This window comes from Hippocampus bargibanti, linkage group LG08 (genome assembly GCF_051943395.1).
Source record: "Hippocampus bargibanti isolate YZ-2025 linkage group LG08, ASM5194339v1, whole genome shotgun sequence".
Classification (NCBI taxonomy): Eukaryota; Metazoa; Chordata; class Actinopteri; order Syngnathiformes; family Syngnathidae; genus Hippocampus; species Hippocampus bargibanti.
The window spans coordinates 24,557,183-24,577,293 of NC_142741.1; the positions used below are offsets into that span (position 1 = coordinate 24,557,183).

At 40.0% G+C, this 20,111-nt stretch overlaps 4 protein-coding genes across 9 annotated transcripts in view; 2 read left to right on the plus strand and 2 right to left on the minus strand.

Moving 5' to 3' along the window:
• Positions 1–20,111, minus strand: part of tmtops2b (teleost multiple tissue opsin 2b) — a 210,341-nt gene that overhangs the window by 82,697 nt on the left and 107,533 nt on the right. The window lies entirely within an intron of this gene.
• LOC148894913 (lysosome-associated membrane glycoprotein 1-like) overlaps positions 1–20,111 on the plus strand; it is a 49,398-nt gene that overhangs the window by 9,039 nt on the left and 20,248 nt on the right. The window contains exon 7 of one of the 2 annotated variants that reach the window (XM_089002198.1): positions 5,017–5,264. The exons of the other annotated variant lie outside the window; for it this stretch is intronic. The gene's annotated coding sequence lies outside the window, so the exon portion shown is untranslated. Of the gene's footprint in view, positions 1–5,016; positions 5,265–20,111 lie in introns of those variants that run through there. 2 annotated transcript variants of the gene reach the window in all.
• Positions 506–7,150, minus strand: LOC148894914 (DCN1-like protein 1). Of its 4 annotated transcripts, none has more exons than XM_089002189.1 (7): positions 6,947–7,150; positions 5,850–6,066; positions 4,994–5,162; positions 2,962–3,092; positions 2,202–2,284; positions 2,038–2,134; positions 506–936 (listed from the first exon to the last, which is right to left on the minus strand). In XM_089002189.1, the coding sequence occupies exons 1-7, from the start codon at positions 6,995–6,997 to the stop codon at positions 857–859; spliced, it is 828 nt and encodes a 275-aa protein (XP_088858315.1). In that variant the 5' UTR covers positions 6,998–7,150; the 3' UTR covers positions 506–856. The 4 variants fall into 4 exon arrangements, with proteins under 4 accessions (XP_088858315.1, XP_088858318.1, XP_088858316.1 ...); XM_089002192.1 differs by lacking the exon at positions 6,947–7,150 and adding an exon at positions 6,786–6,939; XM_089002190.1 differs by lacking the exon at positions 6,947–7,150 and adding an exon at positions 6,160–6,939.
• Positions 9,219–19,660, plus strand: LOC148894915 (transcription factor Dp-1-like). 2 transcript variants are annotated; one of them, XM_089002373.1, is made up of 13 exons: positions 9,228–9,314; positions 10,078–10,154; positions 11,969–12,051; positions 12,151–12,217; positions 12,857–12,978; positions 15,332–15,453; positions 15,999–16,164; positions 16,243–16,389; positions 16,887–16,955; positions 17,069–17,220; positions 17,310–17,476; positions 17,551–17,626; positions 18,484–19,660. In XM_089002373.1, the coding sequence occupies exons 3-13, from the start codon at positions 12,040–12,042 to the stop codon at positions 18,620–18,622; spliced, it is 1,239 nt and encodes a 412-aa protein (XP_088858499.1). In that variant the 5' UTR covers positions 9,228–9,314; positions 10,078–10,154; positions 11,969–12,039; the 3' UTR covers positions 18,623–19,660. The 2 variants fall into 2 exon arrangements, with proteins under 2 accessions (XP_088858500.1, XP_088858499.1); XM_089002374.1 differs by lacking the exon at positions 10,078–10,154 and having other exon boundaries at positions 9,219–9,314.

Sequence of the window (20,111 nt, forward strand, 5' to 3'; positions counted from 1 at the left end):
GCACTAGAGTGGACACATTTGTATATCATCTGGTAGTGAATGAGTTAAACATTTTCTTTCATCGGGTAAAAGAAATGGAAACATAAAAAGCTATTATGCTGAGTTTGTTTTTGTTTTTGTACCAAAATGGAAGATCAATTGGTGAAAAGGTTTCTTCAGCCGTCATCTGTACTTGTTTGAAGGTGTCGGACGTTTCGCTTCTTATCCGAGAAGCTTCGTCAGCAACCTAAAGTCTTACTGGTAGTTTCGGCCCTATATATCCCTACTATCCAGACGTGGCGGTGCCGGACTCTGCTATGATTGGTCCCTGCTCTCAGGTTGGGGGGAGCAGAGGACTAATCCCTGCGGCTCCACTGATTACTCCTATTGTCCTGACTGACAACTGGCCTGATTGCCCAATTTGCCCTGGTATCACCTCATCAGTAAATTTCTCCACTGTGAGACTAATAAAGGCATATCCAATCCAATCACAGCTTCGTCACTGACATCAAACCCGTGAGACACGTTCAAGAGTACATAAAAGGGTGCTTTATAAACAGAATCATATTTATATTATGTATGTTTCATATAATATCTCTTTTGTAAATACAGTATGTACGGTCAAGTTATGGTGCTGGTGTGGTGAGCACTTTTTTTCTTCCTTTTTTCCCAGTCCATTTACAGTGTTTATCACAGGATTCCGAGGAGGCGACCGGATGAATCCGGAAATGTCCTTCTGCACTTTCCTTTAAAGTGCTGCTGTTGGCCACCATTGTTTAAATAAAAAAATTAAAAATCATAATCCACCTTCAAGAAAAATCCAAATGAAGTCTCTTTAAAAGTAATACTCTCCTTCCCAGTTTTTTGCCTTTTTTTTTTAGAGACTTTTATGTTTTGTTCCTGTTATGATCGGTCGAGCAAATTCCACAAAGTCGTCTATAAGCACTGGCCACGCCCCTAAAAGGACAAAAATTAAACACAGATCAGAAAATGTAAATTCATAACCTAAGCATAAAAACATTGGACACCCACATACAAATAAGATTCACAAAATAATCAACCGTATTTTCTGCACACCTAAAACAAAGGATTTTCTTCAAAAGCTTACCATGAGCCTTATAATGCGGTGCGCCTTGTGTATGGAAAAGGTTTTAAAAATATGTCACTCATTGAAAGTGCCCCTTATGTATGGAAAACATTTTAAAATACAGCGATGCCTTGGGCTTACAAACTTAATTGGTTCCAAGACAGAGTGTGTAAGGTGAAAAGTGTGTATCCCAAACATTAATTTCCCATAGGAAACCATTAAAATGAGAATAATCCGTTCACATACTTATAATAACACAGCAGATTAAACTACACCATGAAAGCAAGTTTAAACAGGTGGGTGGACAGTAGGGATATAGATATAGGGCAGAAACTACCAGCAAATTTTAGTTTTCTGACGAAGCTTCTTGGATAAGAAGCAAAACGTCTGACACCTTCAAAGAAGTACAGATGACGGCTGATGAAACCTTTTCATCGATGGATCACTCCTGTACGACAGAGTTTACACAGACATATTTCATATCAGCTATCTAGCTAGCTTGCTATCTATTAGCTATATAGCTAGCTACCTAGCTATTTGAGTCTGGAAACATATTAGCTATCTAGCTAGCTAGCTATTAGCTGTCTAATGGCTATCTATTCGCTGGCTAATAGCTATCTATTCGCTGGCTAATAGCTATCTATTCGCTGGCTAATGGCTATCTATTCGCTGGCTAATGGCTATCTATTCACTGGTTAATGGCTAGCTATTTACTCGCTAATATCTATCGATTCGCTAGCTAGCTAGCTTGCTATCTATTTAAGTTACTTTGAGGTTGAGTGAACGCTGGCGCCTGTGGCTGCCACTGCTCACACACAGAAAAAAAAACTTACCCTGTGACTGTAAAGTGACCTTGAGAGTTTTGAAAGGCGCTTATAAATGAAATGTATTATTTTTATTATTATTATTAATATGCACCCCCTTATATTATTATTTTTGCTTATTGCCAACATGAAAGTTTGAACTCTTACCCTCCTCGTCGTAATTGGACAAGTCGTCTGCGATCATGTTTCCAAAGTCCAACAGTAGGTTCCAAGTGTCTTTTGGGATGGAGCGTTTGTGGTGCTCCTGAAACAAGATATGCTTCGTCATATTTGTCCTCCAACCGCGTTACTTTCACCGATTTTGGACTCACCAAAAGAAATCTATTCCAAAGGTCGAGGAACTTAAATCTTCCTAAAAGAACCAGATTCCAGTAAGCTACGGCCATCTCCAAGTCTGCAGGAAAGAAAGAAAAAAAATGAAGAAATCACAGAAGTCATCTGAACTTTAGCCTTGTTTCAAAATTTGTCATAAAAAAAACATAATACAGACGCTCCCCAACTTACGAACGATACGTTCTGAACGTTTGTTAGGTGAATTCGTTCGTAAGTGGCTTCAGTGCAAAATTTTAAGGCTTATATTAGTATGTTTAAAGGACACAAATTTTTGTTTCTTATTAACTGACATCAGAAAAACGTTTTATAGCATCTAAAATACCCAAAAAAACACATAGGCTGATATTTTTAGTCAAATGCAAAACACCAATAAAAATGAGTTAGTGTCCCAAAACTGCCACAAAATGAGCTCAGAACACATTTATTACACATATAATAAGGTATATATTGTGTAGTTTTAAGGCTTAGAAAATTCAAAAGTAGAAAATGATGTTTTATGGGGACCTGGGAACGGATTATTCTCATTTTAATGGTTTCCTATGGGAAACTATTTTTTGGGATACACACTTTTCGCCTTACACACTCTCTCTGGGAACCAATTAAGTTTGTAAGCCAAGGTATCATTGTAATTTCCGTTTTAATAAAGAAAGCTCTCATAATTTCAAACTGACTTGATCCTTGTAACGTGACTTTGATCATCCCCGCCCCAAATCCACCCCCATGACTGCTTTTCCTTACCTAAACCTTTCTGGCCGGGATTTTTGGCAAAGTTAAAGGTGAACTGGTAGAAGTCTTTAAACTTGCTAGCGTCTTTCAGCTCCTGCTCCAATCTTGGCAAAAGGGCTTTGAGTTTGTCGGGGCTGTCGCACCTACAAAGAGGTAAAGGATCAATTACAACATGGCAACAAAAGTTGCCAAACATATGCAACGCAACAAACGGTCGTAAGTCAAAATGGTCGTAAGTCGAAATCTATTCGAAATGTTGAATAGAGACTCTGAGGCTAAATGACTCGCAAACTCTCCCTCTTAAAATGTTAAAAACTGGAGGTCGTGGTCGTAAGCCCCTACTTACAAACATCTGAGTTACAAACAACAGTAAATACAAACATTTTTGTAGTAACATAGTATTCTCTCCTGTTGTACATGTATATATCGTTATAGAGCATATATTTTATTAAATGTTTATTTTTTTAGTACAAACCAGTTCAGGTTACATACTTATACAAGCCTTATACATACTTATATAAGCCTTAAACATACATCCCATACAAAATATAGCAACTTATGAACAAATTCACCTTACAAACGCCCGTTCGGAACGTATCTGGTTCGTGAATTTAAATGTTTATTTTTCAATATTAACCAATACAGGTTACTTAAACAAGCCTTATATATATGTATATAAGCCTTAAACATACATCCCATACAAAATATAGCACTGAAGCAACTTATGAACAAATTCACCTTACGAACGCCCATTCGGAACGTATCTGGTTCGTGAATTTAAATGTTTATTTTTCACTATTAACCAATACAGGTTACTTATACATACTTATATAAGCCTTAAATACATCCAATACAAAATATAGCACTGAAGCAACTTATGAACAAATTCACCTTACAAATGCCCATTCGGAACGTATCTGGTTCGTGAATTTAAATGTTTATTTTTCACTATTAACCAATACAGGTTACTTATACATACTTATATAATAAACATACATCCAATACAAAATATAGCACTGAAGCAACTTATGAACAAATTCACCTTACGAACGCCCATTCGGAACGTATCTGGTTCGTGAATTTAAATGTTTATTTTTCACTATTAACCAATACAGGTTACTTATACATACTTATATAATAAACATACATCCAATACAAAATATAGCACAGAAGCAACTTATGAACAAATTCACCTTACGAACGCCCGTTCGGAACGTATCTGGTTCGTGAATTTAAATGTTTATTTTTCACTATTAACCAATACAGGTTACTTATACATACTTATATAAGCATTAAACATACATCCAATACAAAATATAGCACTGAAGCAACTTATGAACAAATTCACCTTACGAACGCCCGTTCGGAACGTATCTGGTTCGTGAATTTAAATGTTTATTTTTCACTATTAACCAATACAGGTTACTTACACAAGCCTTATACATATGTATATAAGCCTTAAACATACATCCCATACAAAATATAGCACTGAAGCAACTTATGAACAAATTCACCTTACGAACGCCCATTCGGAACGTATCTGGTTCGTGAATTTAAATGTTTATTTTTCACTATTAACCAATACAGGTTACTTATACATACTTATATAAGCCTTAAACATACATCCAAAACAAAATATAGCGCTGAAGCAACTTATGAACAAATTCACCTTACGAACGCCGGTTCGGAACGTATCTCGATCGTAAATTTAAATGTTTATTTTTCACTGTTAACCAACACGGGTTACTTGTATAAGCCTTAAACATACATCCCATACAAAATATAGCACTGAAGCAACTTATGAACAAATTCACCTTACGACCGTTCGGAACGTATTTCGTTCGTGAATTTAAATGTTTATTTTTCACTACAAAACCAATACAGGTTACTTATATAAGCCTTCAACATACATCCAATAGACAATATAGCACTGAATCAACTTATGAACACATTCACCTTACGAACAACCGCTCGGAACGTCTCACGTTTGTAAATTGCGGCGCGTCTGTAGATGGGGAGCGTTCTTTCTCACAGAACGGCTTACCCGAGCTCCGTCATGCCATCCAGGAACTCTTTCTTGGAGAACTCACACTGGGTGGCGGCTCGGAACTTCCAGGCCACTACCAGAACGCTGATACTGGCCGGATCCAGCATCAAGTCGTCGCAAAACTGCTGGATACCCTCGATGCCGATCTTGTTCTCATCCTGGGGATCTGTATGGATACGTGAGGTAGATTCAATTACGCTGTGTACGAAATGTGCTATTGATCACTAATTTTGAATTTTATTTTTTAAATAAATTACAATTTCCTGTGTGTTGGTAAAGTTCCAATCGGAAATCGGACAAATTATGTGATTCTCATCTGATCAGACGATTTGATACTAGTTGACACAAATTCCCAGCAGACAAATCAGCCCATTTCCAACGCAGCTTGGACGCCATCTTCTGCATGTTCTGGGACGCTATATTGGAATCCTGACGGCTCGAATTGAACTGGAAGGACTTCTTTAATGGATTGCAAACATTTATGCTTTCCACTTCAGAACTATTTGAATCATATCCATAACTAGATGAGTAACAAGAAAGCATCTTCTCCGAATCTGAACTCTCTGAAGCCATTGTTTTGATTCTGGAGCAAGGCAGTGTGTGACCAATAGTGATGTCACGAACAAGGGGGCGGGACCTTCTGAAACTCGACATCTCCGAGGTCATTTTGAAGCAGTTTTGGGACACTTTAACTCATTTTTATTGGCCTGCGTGTCTTGGGTATGTTAGATCCTATAAAACGTTTTTCTGATGTCAGTTAGGAAACAAAAAAAATGGTGTCGGCTGTCCTTTAAAAAAATACGATTTAGATTTGGCCTCAGATGTCAACCAACTGTGACTGAAACATGCCTACCTTTGTACCGGTTAAAGAGTTGCTCCAGCTTCTTGCGGTCAACGGACGTCTTCATGGACTCTTTACAGTAGAGGTCCGGGTTCTGGAAGTAGTTGTCCGTGGCCACTTCAAGCTTCCAGTCATTCTGTGTGAGACAGTAAACGGCCGTCTTCTCGCCCGCCTGCGTGAAGGACATAAACTGCCGCACCTTGTCCCTCTGCGACGACTTCAACTTGTGCTGCGTGGGCAACAGGGCAAATGGCCGGTGAGTGGCGAGAAGACCCCACAGTGCCCAAACCAGGTAAAGACAGAGCAGCGCGCATAGACACACCAGCGCGCACAGGACTGCGTCTGCAGGCATTCAGGGGCGCATGGGGGTCGGACAAGATGCTTTCTTGTTACTCATCCAGTTACGCACCTAGTTTTTGGCAACATTTAGAATGATCCCAAGTGCGGGCCCTCACATGGCTGATGTAACGAGAGCCACTCTGACTATTTGTGGGGGTTATAATAACAGCTCATAAGTAGTTTTTACCGCTGCGGCCAATGACCCATAGGATGTCCGACTCTATTACACGCTTATAACAGGCCGCCCATCATGTTTTGGGTAAAGTGACAGTGGAGCGTCATAAGCATGATTACGTTATGGCGAGCTCTGTCATACGGGAGCACAACAAAGCAAAGGAATAGCGGAGGTGGAGATAGAAAATCGCCGGGTTAGCATGGCCGAGCTACTGGCCATACACCAATAATCTAGATTTCGTTTGCGGTTAACGTTCATAACATGCGTGGAATAGTGTCAGAGGGCTACGAGTTTGTGCGTGTCGTACGTAGTTCCATGTTCATAACTACGGTGGGCGAGCCTGTGCTATGCTAGCACGCTTGACAGGTAAACACGGGGACATTGCGGCTAGCTGTGTCGTTAGCTAGCTGCTGCCCCCAAAAATATCAACTGACCTTCCGTCGAGGAACAGCAAGGCGAATAACACTCGGGGGTCAACGTGGAAATTGGGCGCGACGCAGACGTTAAAAGCAAAGCGACACGGCGCCACGCGGTTTATAAGCCATCGCGCCGGTTAACGAGACGAGAGGGGAATGTGTTTATTTTGGTTACCTACCATTTTCACACCCGCTAGTTTACCAGTTTGGGAGCCGCTCGTTGTGCGCATGCGTGGAAGCGACGTGCGGAAGGAGTAACTTTATGAATTCTTATGTGGTTGACTGTTTTTTTTTGTTTTGCATTGTATTTTAGTCAATACTGTACATTTAAATATCAGTGTGAAACACGTTAATAAATCAACATTTTGTGCCCCAATAAGATTGCCGGGGGGGCTAAAATTTGCTTCATTTCTTCTTGTCTATACAATTGTTTTAAGTACTGTACACGTCGGCATAACATTGTCTCTGTAATAATAATAATAATAATAATAATAATAATAATAATAATAATAATAATAATAATAATAATAATAACAAATTTTATTTCTAAGCACCTTTCAAAACTCTCAAGGACACTTTACAGTCACAGGATAAGAACATAATTGGTTTTCTGTGGGTGAGCAGTGGCAGCCCGACCCTCAACCCGGAAGTAACTCAAATATGAAATGATCATCGGCAGCATAACATACAAATAAAGTCAAACTAACACTTTGCTCATTGTGCGCTCACGCATCTATCGAATGATGTATTTTTTTATTTTCCTTATAGGTTGCTTTGCTTTGGAGGCGAGATTTACAAAACTACATTACAAATGACATATATATCAACTTAAAACAAAGACTAACTTAGAATTAATGCATGTATATTAAGAAGTAATATGTGTGTTTTCTTGAAATTAGGAGATAAAAAGTCCAGTTTCACCCATACAAATATTAATAATGCACACGTTTGACACATTTCAAGGGTCATACATAATATTATCATGCGGGTAATAGTCAAATATGATACATGAAGCGCGATATGCTTTGCTGCGTGCAGGTGCAGATTAGTTTTATCTGCAAGAATGCACTGCAACAAGTGTGGACGCCTGCACACTAAAATATTGCAGATAGACCATATCTATCACTGTCACACTTACTTTTTTTCCTTTTTCTTTTCTTTTTTTCACAATGGAAGGACTTAAAAAGTGATGGTGACAACAGTAGGACTTATGCGCCTTTACTATTGAATAAAAAGTAACCAGAAACACGAGGCTGGAGCGAGAAAGAAATTGACCAATTGACCACCTACTAAGGGTCAAGGGGCAAACAGTGTCGAAAGTACTGTACAAAAGTCTTCTTTTGCTGAAATTTATTTTTCAATTTTCTCTTGTTCCTATTTTCCTTCCAAGCTGCTTTCCTTTCAGTCACATTTTTATTCATTAATATTGTATTTAGTTTATTTATCCAATTGTTTTGATTCATGCAGCTATTCTTCCATTACTTAAATTTTCTTTTATTTTTGTTTTGTTTCTTCCTCCTGTTTTTCTTTACTTTCTGTAAAACTAATGTTCTGCTTTTTTGCTACCTATTCCTTTGAACCCGCTGTTTTTGTTGTTGGATTGGATTGTATGTAACTTTATTCGTCTTCCTATTATTCACGGTAAATGTACATGGATTTTTTTATCTATACAATTTCACAATTTAATATAATAATAATAATAATAATAATAATAATAATAATAATAATAATAATAATAATAATAATAATCGTTTCCTAATAATAACAACAACAACAATAATAATACATTAATTTCTAAGCGCCTTTCAAAACTCTCAAGGACTATATATTGAAGGATTATATAAGTAAAAAAGTCAAAGTCAGCTTTATTGACAAATATGCTAATATATATATATATAATATATATATATATATATATATATATATATATATATATATATATATATATATATATATATATATATATATATATATATATATATATATATTTTACATTTTAGTTAATTATTTATTGTATGGGTGGCCAGAGGTTAGCGCGTCGACCTCACAGTGCAAAGGTTGTGGGTTCAATTCCTGCTGGTGGTGTCAGTTGGTGTCAGTGTGACCACAGATGGGTGTTCTGCTTGCCCTGCGATTAGCTGGCAAATGAATGAATGTACAGTATTGTAAGTCGTAAGTCCCAAGCTCGTATTATTATTATTATTATTATTATTATTATTATTATTATTATTATTATTATTATTATTATTATTATTATTATTATTATTAAAGCCTTCAATGGAAACTACCGTACTGCTTTACCGCCTCCTCTCCAACAAGTGGCAGTGTCGTCAATTTCAAACCTATGCACTGTCCAATCAGAACGTCGTTTTAAATAATAGGCGGGGCCCACTTTGGCAGTTCTGCCTTCGTCATGTCGAAGGCAACCAATCAGAGCGAACTGAAGCCAGACACCGCCAAGATCAGATTGTGAGTCGCGCTGCTGTAGCCGAGGCTAGCCAAGAGTGGGAGAAGAAGCTCACACTTGCTAACTTGTCGAGTGCACCGGTAAGCACGTGTTTTAAAGCGCATCTGGCCTACGCCTCCGACATATTTTTCTGTGACACGACTCAGAAGCTGCGTGGATGTTCTGAAGCAACTCGGCGTGAAACCACCAACTGAGTTTTAAAATGTAACCCAGGTGGTCTTGTCGATGACAGCTGTGCTTAGCTCGGCCGCTAGCTGTTAGCGGTCGGCTAACAAAGCGCCGGTGGCTTTTCATTGGTGACCGCGAGTTAGCCACTTGCTAACAAACACAGTAATTGCCAAGCCACCAATGTTGGTAGTTGTCACTGTGCACTTAAGACTACTTCCTATAAGCATCTCACTCCTAAAAAGTCTCCGCGTTGTAAACTTTAGAGTTTTAAATGCGTGCATCTTTATCGGCAAGGTTTGCAAACAACAGTGGCCGCTTGGAAAACTAAAGTAGACAGTGTAGAATTCGGTTCGGCAAAACTGAATGATCAATGAGTAAGGACGTTGTGTGCATTTAGAACGCGTAAGACGACTGCAAATACAATATCATGTTGTTGCGGTCACCGAATTGGCCACTATTTGGCGTTGGCAGGTGTGCATATGACGATCAAGATCAACGTCGCATCGACCTATTTAAGTCTTGAGCAATTTCATGTCACGCGCAGTGTGTGTTGTTTTTGGGCTTTTTGTCGCACTCGCGAATAAAAAAAACAGTGAAGGTGAAATTATTCACGGAAAACACAACGCTCCCTAAAGTATAGTTTGACTTTGCTCGCAATGTTTCCTGTTTGCTAAGCATTTAGACCTCCTCTTCCTCCGCTCTCAAATGCCAACAACAACGGCAGTCGTCGAAGAAGCAGCCCTAGTACATTCGTAAGTGCACACACAATCTCGCCCTATTGACTCCCCTTTTTCATTCGAACGCTAGCCCAAACGCATCACAAACTTCTCCGCTGAAAGGCCGAGCGGCGAAAAAACAGGACCTGTCTTGTCCAAAAATCTCTTTCAAAGCGTGGATTAGCTCGCTAGCTAGCAGCGGGGTTCTATCCAGCCACGGTGGGTTAGCGGCATCAGTTAGCTAGCCGCACTTCAACAAAAGAGTACTCCGGTGAGGTGGATACGGGCCTAGCGTGCCGTTACTCATTCTATCCACGTCGTGATATTACTTTTTTAAATCGGTATTTATTGTTGCACATGAAGTCGGTATGTTTTGCAAAGACCTGAAGCAGAAGTTCGCCTCTCCTTCACACGAAGTAGGCCCTTTGCGCTCATAACCACTCAAAAGTTCTTAACTTCCTATTCTATGCTGCCACACTAAATTAATTCTTTTTAGCGGGGATCCAAACAATGTACTGCGATCCAAAACCATCAATTTGTATTGTACCAAGATAGAATGAGGCAAAATAGTGGACTGATCATCCATCTGGCATTGTGTTGGACAAATAACCCAATCATTTCTTTAATAGCAGTAATTTCCATAGATATGTTTACCTTCTTTGTTACAATACGCTTTGTTTCTTGGGGCAAAACACTTTTTTTTAATTGAAGTGACTGAGTTTTGAAATAGGTAAATTCACCATCATCCGGGTCATTGTAATACCGACTTCAGTTATCTACAATTTGGAAAGTTTGCGCATGTTACCCCTTCCTAGTTAAAAATATCAAATGATATGCCTTCTGTTAATTTATAATGACTACAGTGGTACCTTAAAGGACAACCGACGTCTCCGGACAAGTTGTGTCCATAATTTGTAAAATGGCTTCAAATGACTTCTACTGAGCGTATTTTAATAAGATTCCACCGCATATAGCTAGATTTTACGTTTTAAGACTCGCGCTGAATATTCAGGAAGTTTTGTTTTTGAGTTAGTGACGAGTCCGTACGTGACGTCACTGAAGGAACGCCCCTGACGGAAAAAAAGACACATTGTAGCAGTCCTTCCATCACGTCAATGTATTTTGCTGTACTTGTTTGGTCTGAAAACCTCGTGTTGCACCAAAAAGCCGCCAGAAGAGGGCGACCAAGCTCCATGGAAGGAATTTATCAGCCTGTGGAAACGGGCTGTTTCATTCTTCACAGGAGCTTGGACGCCATTTCCTGCCTCTTTTTGGGTGATACATTTCCCCCTAATGTTGCCTCAAAATGGCACGGAATAAATTCTTTAATCGATTGCAAACATGTATGCTTTCCTCTTCAGAACTATTTGAATCATATTCATAACTGGATGTGTAACAAGAAAGCATATATTGGACACTAAGTCATTTTTATTGGTGTTTGCGTTTGAATAAAAAATATACTGCGTGTTTTGGGTATTTTAGATGCTATAAAACGTTTTTCTGATATCAGGAAACAAAAAAGGTGACGTTGGTTGTCCTTTAAGTGGTTCTTGTGTCTTGTATGACAGGTAAAAAGACTTGTGATCGTTGCTTTCAACACAACAAGGTGTTTCTGCCTCTATTGAGCCTTACATTCATGTCGAGACATTGCAGAACTCTCCTTCAGACCGGTCATGTTCCTATGTTCGTGTTTGTGATATGACCTCAGATGTTACAAAATTGCATTTTTGGGTTCTGTTAAGTGGGTTAATGGTGCAATTTCACAGTGTAACTGTTCAACTATTTATTTTTGGGTGGGACATTGAAACTGGTCTATCTGCTTTTCTGTCTGTGTCTGTCTGTCTCTTAAGGGTCTTCATAGTGAAACAGAAGAACAAATCCTTTTCCAACTGAAGCGAAACATAACCGGTCCTTTGGGATCATGGCTAAAGATGTAAGTGACTACATGCTCATTGTCATGACATTAAGACATGATCCACTTTGTCTGATTGGATTAGGAGTGGATGTTATTTAACATTTTTGTCCTTTGCAGGCCGGTCTAATGGAAACAAATGGAGAGTTGAAGGTTTTCATTGATCAGAATCTGAGCCCCAGTAAAGGTAAAAGCTGTCTTTGAAACATTTTTTGTACATCACACTTTAAATTATACTTTAAAAAAGACAAACTAATACACGGGAAGCTTTAAAGTTGACGTATTATAACTAAGAGTTCAATACGTCTGTGTAAGCTCTCAGTCGTACCGGAGTGGTCCATCGATGAGAAGGTTTCTTCAGCCGTCATCTGTACTTTTTTGAAAGTACAGGTTTTTCGATTTACAACCGTTTGACTTACGACCGTTTGGTCGTAACTCGGATGTTACCTGTATATGACGATTCATATTGCTGTAAAGCCAAAAATTTCCCTGGACAGACATGTTATTTGTTCATCCTGTCTACTTGATATCTATACATGACATGTTTCGGAATGCACACCAATTGGACTTTTGATATTTGTATGCGCCAGACATGTTGCAATTCCGAGACTTTGAGATGAGACACAATTGCCCAAGTGCCTTAGTTTATAATCACGATTGAAAAATGTAAAATGGGTGGCTTTATTATCCTTTCGTACTTGAACGACTTCTAAAACATTGGTGCAAAGTTGTTATTGTTTGTTCATGCCATAATTTTGACTCTTCTTTTCTGTCAGAGCTGGAACAACCGTCTGAACTTATTTCTCACATTCTCACGTCTCGTTAGGTGTCTTGTCTCTGGTTGCTGTCCAGCCCGCCGCCGCCCCTGTGGCCAAACAGCTCCTCCCCAAAACGCTTGGGCCGTCCAATGTGAATATCGCCGCACACATGCCACATTTGCCACACATGGTAAGTCCTCGTTGGCACAAAGTTCCGTCATGAATTTCCCCAGACCTGCTTCACTATCAATAAAACACACACAGGGATGCATCTGCGCCATTTACGCATTTTGACAGCCACTGGCGCAACTTTAGAACTCCACTGCACCGGCGTACGTCGATTACAATTGCAGCGTATCGCTACATGATTTGCGCTACATATGACATACTGTTAAAATAGCTAAAGAAACAAATGTAGTTAAACAGCGATTGAAAACGTTTCCCTTCAGCGCTTTTAACTTTCATCGTGATCCGCCGGAAACTGTCGAAAGAGATCCAAAATCCAATATTCATTTACCCACGGTGCATTGATACCTCAGCTTACAAACTTAATTGGTTCCCAGACAGAGTGTGTAAGGTGAAAAGTGTGTATCCCAAAAATTAATTTCCCATCAGAAAACATTAAAATGAGAATAATCCGTTCCCAGGTCCCCATAAAACAAAATTTTCGACTAAATAAGCCTTAAAACTACACAAAATATACCTTATTTGTATGTATAATAAATGTGATATTGTATTGTAATTAAAGAAATAAAGTGTACTGTATAATAAAGTCGTTTTATTTACCTTTGTGATGGTCGTTGATGTCGTTGCCTCTTGATGATAGTGAAGTTGCCGTGCTTTCTCGCTGATAATACCCTCACTCACAATGTCCCCTGCTAGCTGCTTTTCATTAATCCAAATCAACAGAAGTTTTTCAACCTCTTCTATTGCCTGAGACCGTTGCTTAGACAACACGGAAACACCCATAGCCACACGTAGCAAAGGTCGACTTAGCATACTGTTATCGGGACGCTAAGTCTCACCAACGCACACCTCGTTCGTGTTTTTGGCTGATCTTCTCCTGCTCGACCCTAATTTTCTTTCGTATTATTATATCATTATATTTTGGTTGATTTGAATCTGTTTTGTAAACAATGGCAATGTAGTTAAATGGGGTCCCATCAATCTTAGAATGTGGGCCCCTTTTCAGACACAAGGCGGCCAACCGGCCCCCTTTTAAAATGTCCGAGATGCATCCCTGCATATACATCGCACGTGATATAACGTTGTGCTCGCCGGGGCTCTCTCTGCGACGTCTCGCTCTTGTTTAAGCCCCCCTCCATTATCATTGCGAGGTCACCTGGCGGGAGAAATAGCTGGGCGTTGATCCTAAGCTTATCAAGCCCGACTGTCAGCAGGATTGCATCCATCATCCCATTACATACATGGAATCTATACATGGTGACAATCAGCTTAGTTATCACCTTGGAATAGGAATCGAGTGCCAACCTTGACAAAGCTTCAGTTTTCAAATCAGCATGTTATTTGTTTGTATTTTATAAAGTAGCCCAAATCTAGAGGAATCGGGCTTTGTAGAAAGTGTTAACTTGAAGATATTGCTCAACGTATTTTGACGATTAAAACAACCGACACCATTTTTTTGGTTTCCTAACTGATATCAGAAAGACGTTTTATAGCATCTAAAATAGCCAAAACTCGCAGGTTGATATTTCTAGTCAAATGAAAAACACCAATAAAAATGAGTTTGTGTCCCAAAACTACTCTAAAATGACCTCAAAGTTTCAGTTTCAGAAGGTCCCGCCCCCTTGTTAGTTACGTCACGCCAGGATACTCATTCACAAACTGCCTTGCTCCAGAATCAAAACAATGGCTTCAGATTTGGAGAAGATGCTTTCTTGTTACTCATCCAGTTATGAATATGACGATTGAAATAGTTCGGAAGAGGAAAGCATAAATGTTTGCAATCGATGAAAGAAGTCCTTCCGTATTTTTTGAGGCGTCTGGACTCCAAAGTAGCGCCCAGAAAATGCACAAGATGGCGCCCAAGCTTCGTTGGAAATGGGCTGATTTGTCTGCTGGGAATTTGTCAACTAGTATCAAATAGTAGTCTTGGTCCAACACGCAACGATTCACCATCGCGTTATTTATGTGTTTTTCTTCTAATTTCACCATCAACGCGGATCAACACGAAGTTTTCAGACCAAACAAAGTACCCAAAATGCATTGTGTGTCAAGGGCGTTCCTTCAGTGACGTCACGTACGGACTTGTCACCAACTCAAAAACAAGATGTCCTGAATATTCAGCGCGAGTCTTAAAATGTAAAATATAGCAGCTATATGCCGAGGAATCTTTGTCAAATACGCTCAGTAGAAGTCATCTGAAGTGATTCTACAAATTATGGACACAAGTTGTCCGGAGGCGTCGGTTCTCCTTTAATATAATACGACTGGTAGTCTACGATGGAGTGATTAAACACACTTGACCATGATTGAAAGAAATATGATTGAAAAGTATATTATTGCCCCTCTTTCTTTTGCAGGTGATTGGAACACCTCAGAGGCCAACGGTATCCAACACTATCCTGGTAAACAGTCCACACACGCCCAATTCGCAGTTCCTGACTCAAACTCAACCTTCTGATGCCTCTCCTTGGTCATCGGGGTAAGGGTTTTGTTTGATTATTATTTTTTTTTTTGGGGCAAATCATGGCATCTACCGGTGTCAGATGTTCCGTCTTTTACTGCCGGCAGGGAGCGTAGCCATTCATGACCGACGCCCAACTTCTGCAGCCCCCTACCAAGCTATTTATTGAGAGTATATGCAAATTTAGGTGTTACATAAGAAAAAACATGGTCTTCTTGATTTGAATACCGCACCCCCTTGACGTCCCAAGCACCAATATTCATAGAATAACCAAACGTAGACATTTTAATAGGTTGTCCTTTCCATGAACTGATAGATTTGTAACCTGGCTAATGAGGAGTTTACCAAGTCCTAAATTATGTCCAAGTCCAGATGTCCTACATAAAGATGACAGTTTAACAGGCTGTGTCTCTTCACCTCAGATTGACCCCAGGTTTTTCCTGTGCTTCCATTGTGGGTCTTGTGTTCAGCGGCCAACTAACCTTGAAACTTCTAAATATGATAAGTTCTATTCTGTCTATTCTCTATTAACCGGTGATCTCACTGTTTTTTTTTTTATACAGGAAGCGTGGCAAGAAAGGTGAGAAGAATGGGAAAGGTTTGAGGCATTTCTCCATGAAAGTGTGCGAGAAGGTACAGAAGAAGGGGGTCACCACCTACAATGAGGTGGCAGACGAGCTAGTGGCAGAATTCAGCTCGGGCGACAACCTCATGTCACCCAATGACTCGGTGAGAGTTTATTTTCTCAAAATGATGCACACAAATGGATTTTTTGATCGTACTGAAGTTTAAGTGTCTTTCGTTTAGCATGTATATGATCAGAAGAACATTCGGCGGCGTGTGTACGACGCCCTGAATGTCCTCATGGCCATGAACATCATCTCTAAAGAAAAGAAAGAGATCAAGTGGATCGGCCTTCCCACCAACTCAGCGCAAGAGTGCCAAAACCTGGAGGTACCTATGCGCCCCATTCTTAAAGGGACAACCGACGCCTTCGGACATGTTGTGTCCACAATTTGTAAAATCACTTCAAATGACTTCTACTGAGCGCATTTTACAAAGATTTCACCGCACGTAGCTATATTTTACATTTTAAGTATATGACTTTAAATAAAATGACTTTATTATATAGTACAGTTTATTTCTTTAATGATAATACAATAGCACATTTTTTATACATAAAATAAGATATATTTAAGCAATTTTGTAGTTTTAAGGCTTAGAAAATTAGAAAGTAGAAAATTATGTTTTATGGAGACCTGGGAATGGATTATTCTCATTTTAAAGGTTTCCTATGGGAAATTAATTTTTGGGATACATACTTTTTGCCTTACACACTCTGTCTGGGAACCAATTAAGTTCGTACGCCAATGTATCACTGTATAAGGAAAATTTTGGTAATGCAAACGCGATCCCTTACGGTAGATTACTTATTGTATTATTTTTGTCAGGTGGAGCGACAGAGGCGGCTGGAAAGGATCAAACAGAAACAGTCGCAGCTTCAGGAGCTCATATTACAGGTAAGACTGACTGGGAGCCTTGTTTCCAGCGAGCTGTACCTGATTTGACAAATGTTAGGGATCAATCCGTATTTTGGGATGGCTAAAACAATTCTCTGTTATTTGTGCGTCAGCAAATAGCCTTCAAGAACCTGGTTCAGAGAAACCGACAGAGTGAGCAGCAGGCAAACAGACCACCGCCGCCCAACTCCATCATCCACCTTCCCTTCATCATCGTCAACACCAGCAAGAAAACAGTCATCGACTGCAGCATCTCCAATGACAAGTGGGCCACCCTCGTGACCTTTGACATCTCACCTTTCTCCTTCCATGCTTGCTGAAGAGATTTTTTTTCTCGTGTTTTCGTCTCGGCAGGTTTGAGTACTTGTTCAACTTTGACAGCATGTTTGAGATCCACGATGACATCGAGGTGCTGAAGCGTATGGGCATGGCTTGCGGTTTGGAGGTGGGCAAGTGTTCTCCGGAGGATTTGAAAGTGGCACGCGGCCTGGTGCCCAAAGCTTTGGAGCCCTACGTGATCGGTCAGTCACGCCCGTTTGCGCCCTCTTCACATCGGGGATCACGGTTTTAAATGACAATGGCTCTCCTTCTCCAGAGATGGCAAAAGGCCCCATCAGTAGCGTCTACATCACAGGAGGGTCCTCGGCCAATGGAGCCCGTTACATAGCCAGGTGGGAGTTAGCTAACATGGCTAATAACAGCTCATATTTATTGATAGTTCAAAGGTAGGGTGTAGACTGCAAGGTTAAAAAAAAATCCCATCAGAGGTTCCACAAATTTTGTTGTTAGAAGACCGGGCTCGTTCGCGAACGACACAATCCCGAAAAAAGTTTGTATGCTGAGGTAAAATTGTCATAAATTTAACGTTTGTGAACCGAAAAGTTCGTAAACCAAGCGGTTCGTAAACCGAGGTATCACTGTACATCCAAAAATGGATTCATTTGGTTATTTTGTTCTTGTCATTAGCTCGCAACTGTAAAAACGAGATCGGTCCCTTCCGTTATTCATTTTTAACCATCGTCTAAACCTCATCTACTTTTTATAATCATAATAATAATAATAATAATACTTTGAATTTCCAAGCGCCTTTCAAAACTCTCAAGGACACTTTTCAGTCACTGGATTTTTTTTTTTGTGCGGGTGAGCAGCGACAGCCATTCGCGCCAGCGTTCACTCTACCCGGAAGTAACACTAATGAGAACCATTCAACTCCAGGTAACATCCGACTCGACTTACGACCACCCCTACTTACGACCACGACCTCCAGACCCTATTTTTTAAATTTGAATTCTACGCCTAGCAAGCTGGAAACGCGTACGACAATTTTGCCAGCCAGCATCTCACTCTCACACAGCAATCGAGAGAGGGGGAGGGGGATTTGCCCATAGTTGTTTCACTGTTCTCATAAAAGTATGTTAATGCCTTAATAGTTTTGTACTGTTGATGTTTGACATGGACTTGTATATAAATATCTGCATTTCTTTATATATCCCGTACATTGTACTGACCGTTTTCCTCCGTTATCTAGCGACGGCTGCCCCGATGGCACCATGGCATCCAGCTCCAACGACTCTCACTACAGCGGCTCTCGCGTGGAGACGCCGGTGTCTTACATGGGCGACGACGACGATGAGGATGAGTACGACGAGAATGACGACGAAGACTAACTTGTGTACACTTTGCCACGCCAATAAGCACAGTGGCTCAAAAGCGCCAACATGGGAACATAGAACTGCCCACACCTTCTCTCCCACATTTACCAACAAACATGTCATGCATCCTCCACTCATCTTTACTCTCCCACGCCTATTTTTTTTTTCTGTTTGGCTTTCTCAGGGCTCGACGTGAGTATTGAAACAATGAGGGAGAGACGTGCCTCTTGAATCGCTTGTACATGCACCGCAGTTCTGGAGGCAAGGGAACTGTAGCGTGCGGCCTAACCTAAAAGCTGACGTCCTATTTGTATTTAGCGCCATTGTTCTCCAAGACACCTCCATCAGAAATAAAAACTGATTGCGTTTGGAGAACGACCCTAAAATTTAAAAAAGTTTGTGTCACTGCGCCGCTGTTTCCTACGGCAACACGGTCTTTAATGTTCACTAAAGTGTTAGCTTCAAGAAGCTGCCAAGAATTCACAACGACGTGATACAGGGTGACCCAAAAAGATGCATACCCATTAAAAATATCAATGGTGGCTTTGATTAAAAAGATATTTCTTTCAAATTACAACCACACATTATTCAGTTTATGGAAGACCATTCACCAGAGTTTCAGCTATTTCTGTCCATTTTTAGTCGATTTATGGCTTTCCCAAGATGTGTTACAAATGTCCACCATTTCTAATTTACAACAGAGTCTTTTCTTACAGACTGTTTTTTTAGGTGTTCAACTACTCTGACGAAGGCGGAAGTATACGTCGAAACATGTCAGGTAATTGAACACCTAAAATACACTCTCTGTAAGAAAAGAATCTGTTTTAAATTAGATATCGAGTATACAGGATGAACATAACACAACTAATACTGTCCACCATTTGGTTGCAAGAAAACCTGTACTCGTCTGACGAAGTTGTCAATCACTTTGACACACTCCTCTTTCAGGAGAAAACAATTGCTGCTGCGAGGGACTCAGTGGGATGCATCTTTTTGGCGGTCACCCTCCCGAAAGAGGAGTTGTGTCAAAGTGATTGACAACTTTGTTAGACGAGTACAGGTTTGCTTGCAAGCAAATGGTGGACATTTGGAACATATCTTGGGAAAGCCATGAATTGACGAAAAATGGACAGAAAAAGCTGAAACTGATGACTGGTCTTCCATAAACTGAATGTGTGGTTGTAATTTGAAATAAATAGCTTCTTAAGCAAAACCGCAATTGAAATTTTTCATCTTTTTGGGTCACCCTTGTAAATGTAGCTATGATGGGGCTCCATCGTGCATGTTTGTTTAGTTTATTTAGGTCTGGTGCCGAGGTTCAAATGGTTCTCACTTTATTGACTTCTGTTTTGTAGGCAGCTGCTTACTTTACCGTATTTGCTATTTTTTCCCCTTTTTTTTACGCAGTCCGCAGTTAAGGAATTCTCATGAGCGGCCTGTGTAACACCTTGGTCGTGTTTACAAAAATAATGGCACCAGCAAGGTAATGTTTTCCTAAACCAGG

Bases quoted from the DNA above. Each gene is read 5' to 3' on its own strand.
- LOC148894915 (XM_089002374.1), top strand. The intron at 12,218-12,856 runs GTAAAAGCTGTC...ACGTCTCGTTAG, and splicing joins GAATCTGAGCCCCAGTAAAG to GTGTCTTGTCTCTGGTTGCT. The intron at 17,627-18,483 runs GTGGGAGTTAGC...TCCGTTATCTAG, and splicing joins GGAGCCCGTTACATAGCCAG to CGACGGCTGCCCCGATGGCA.
- LOC148894914 (XM_089002188.1), bottom strand. From the start codon at position 6,189: ATGCCTGCAGACGCAGTCCTGTGCGCGCTGGTGTGTCTATGCGCGCTG. The intron at 3,093-4,993 runs GTAAGCCGTTCT...ACCTCTTTGTAG, and splicing joins GATGGCATGACGGAGCTCGG to GTGCGACAGCCCCGACAAAC. The intron at 2,285-2,961 runs GTAAGGAAAAGC...TCTTTCCTGCAG, and splicing joins TCCCGGCCAGAAAGGTTTAG to ACTTGGAGATGGCCGTAGCT.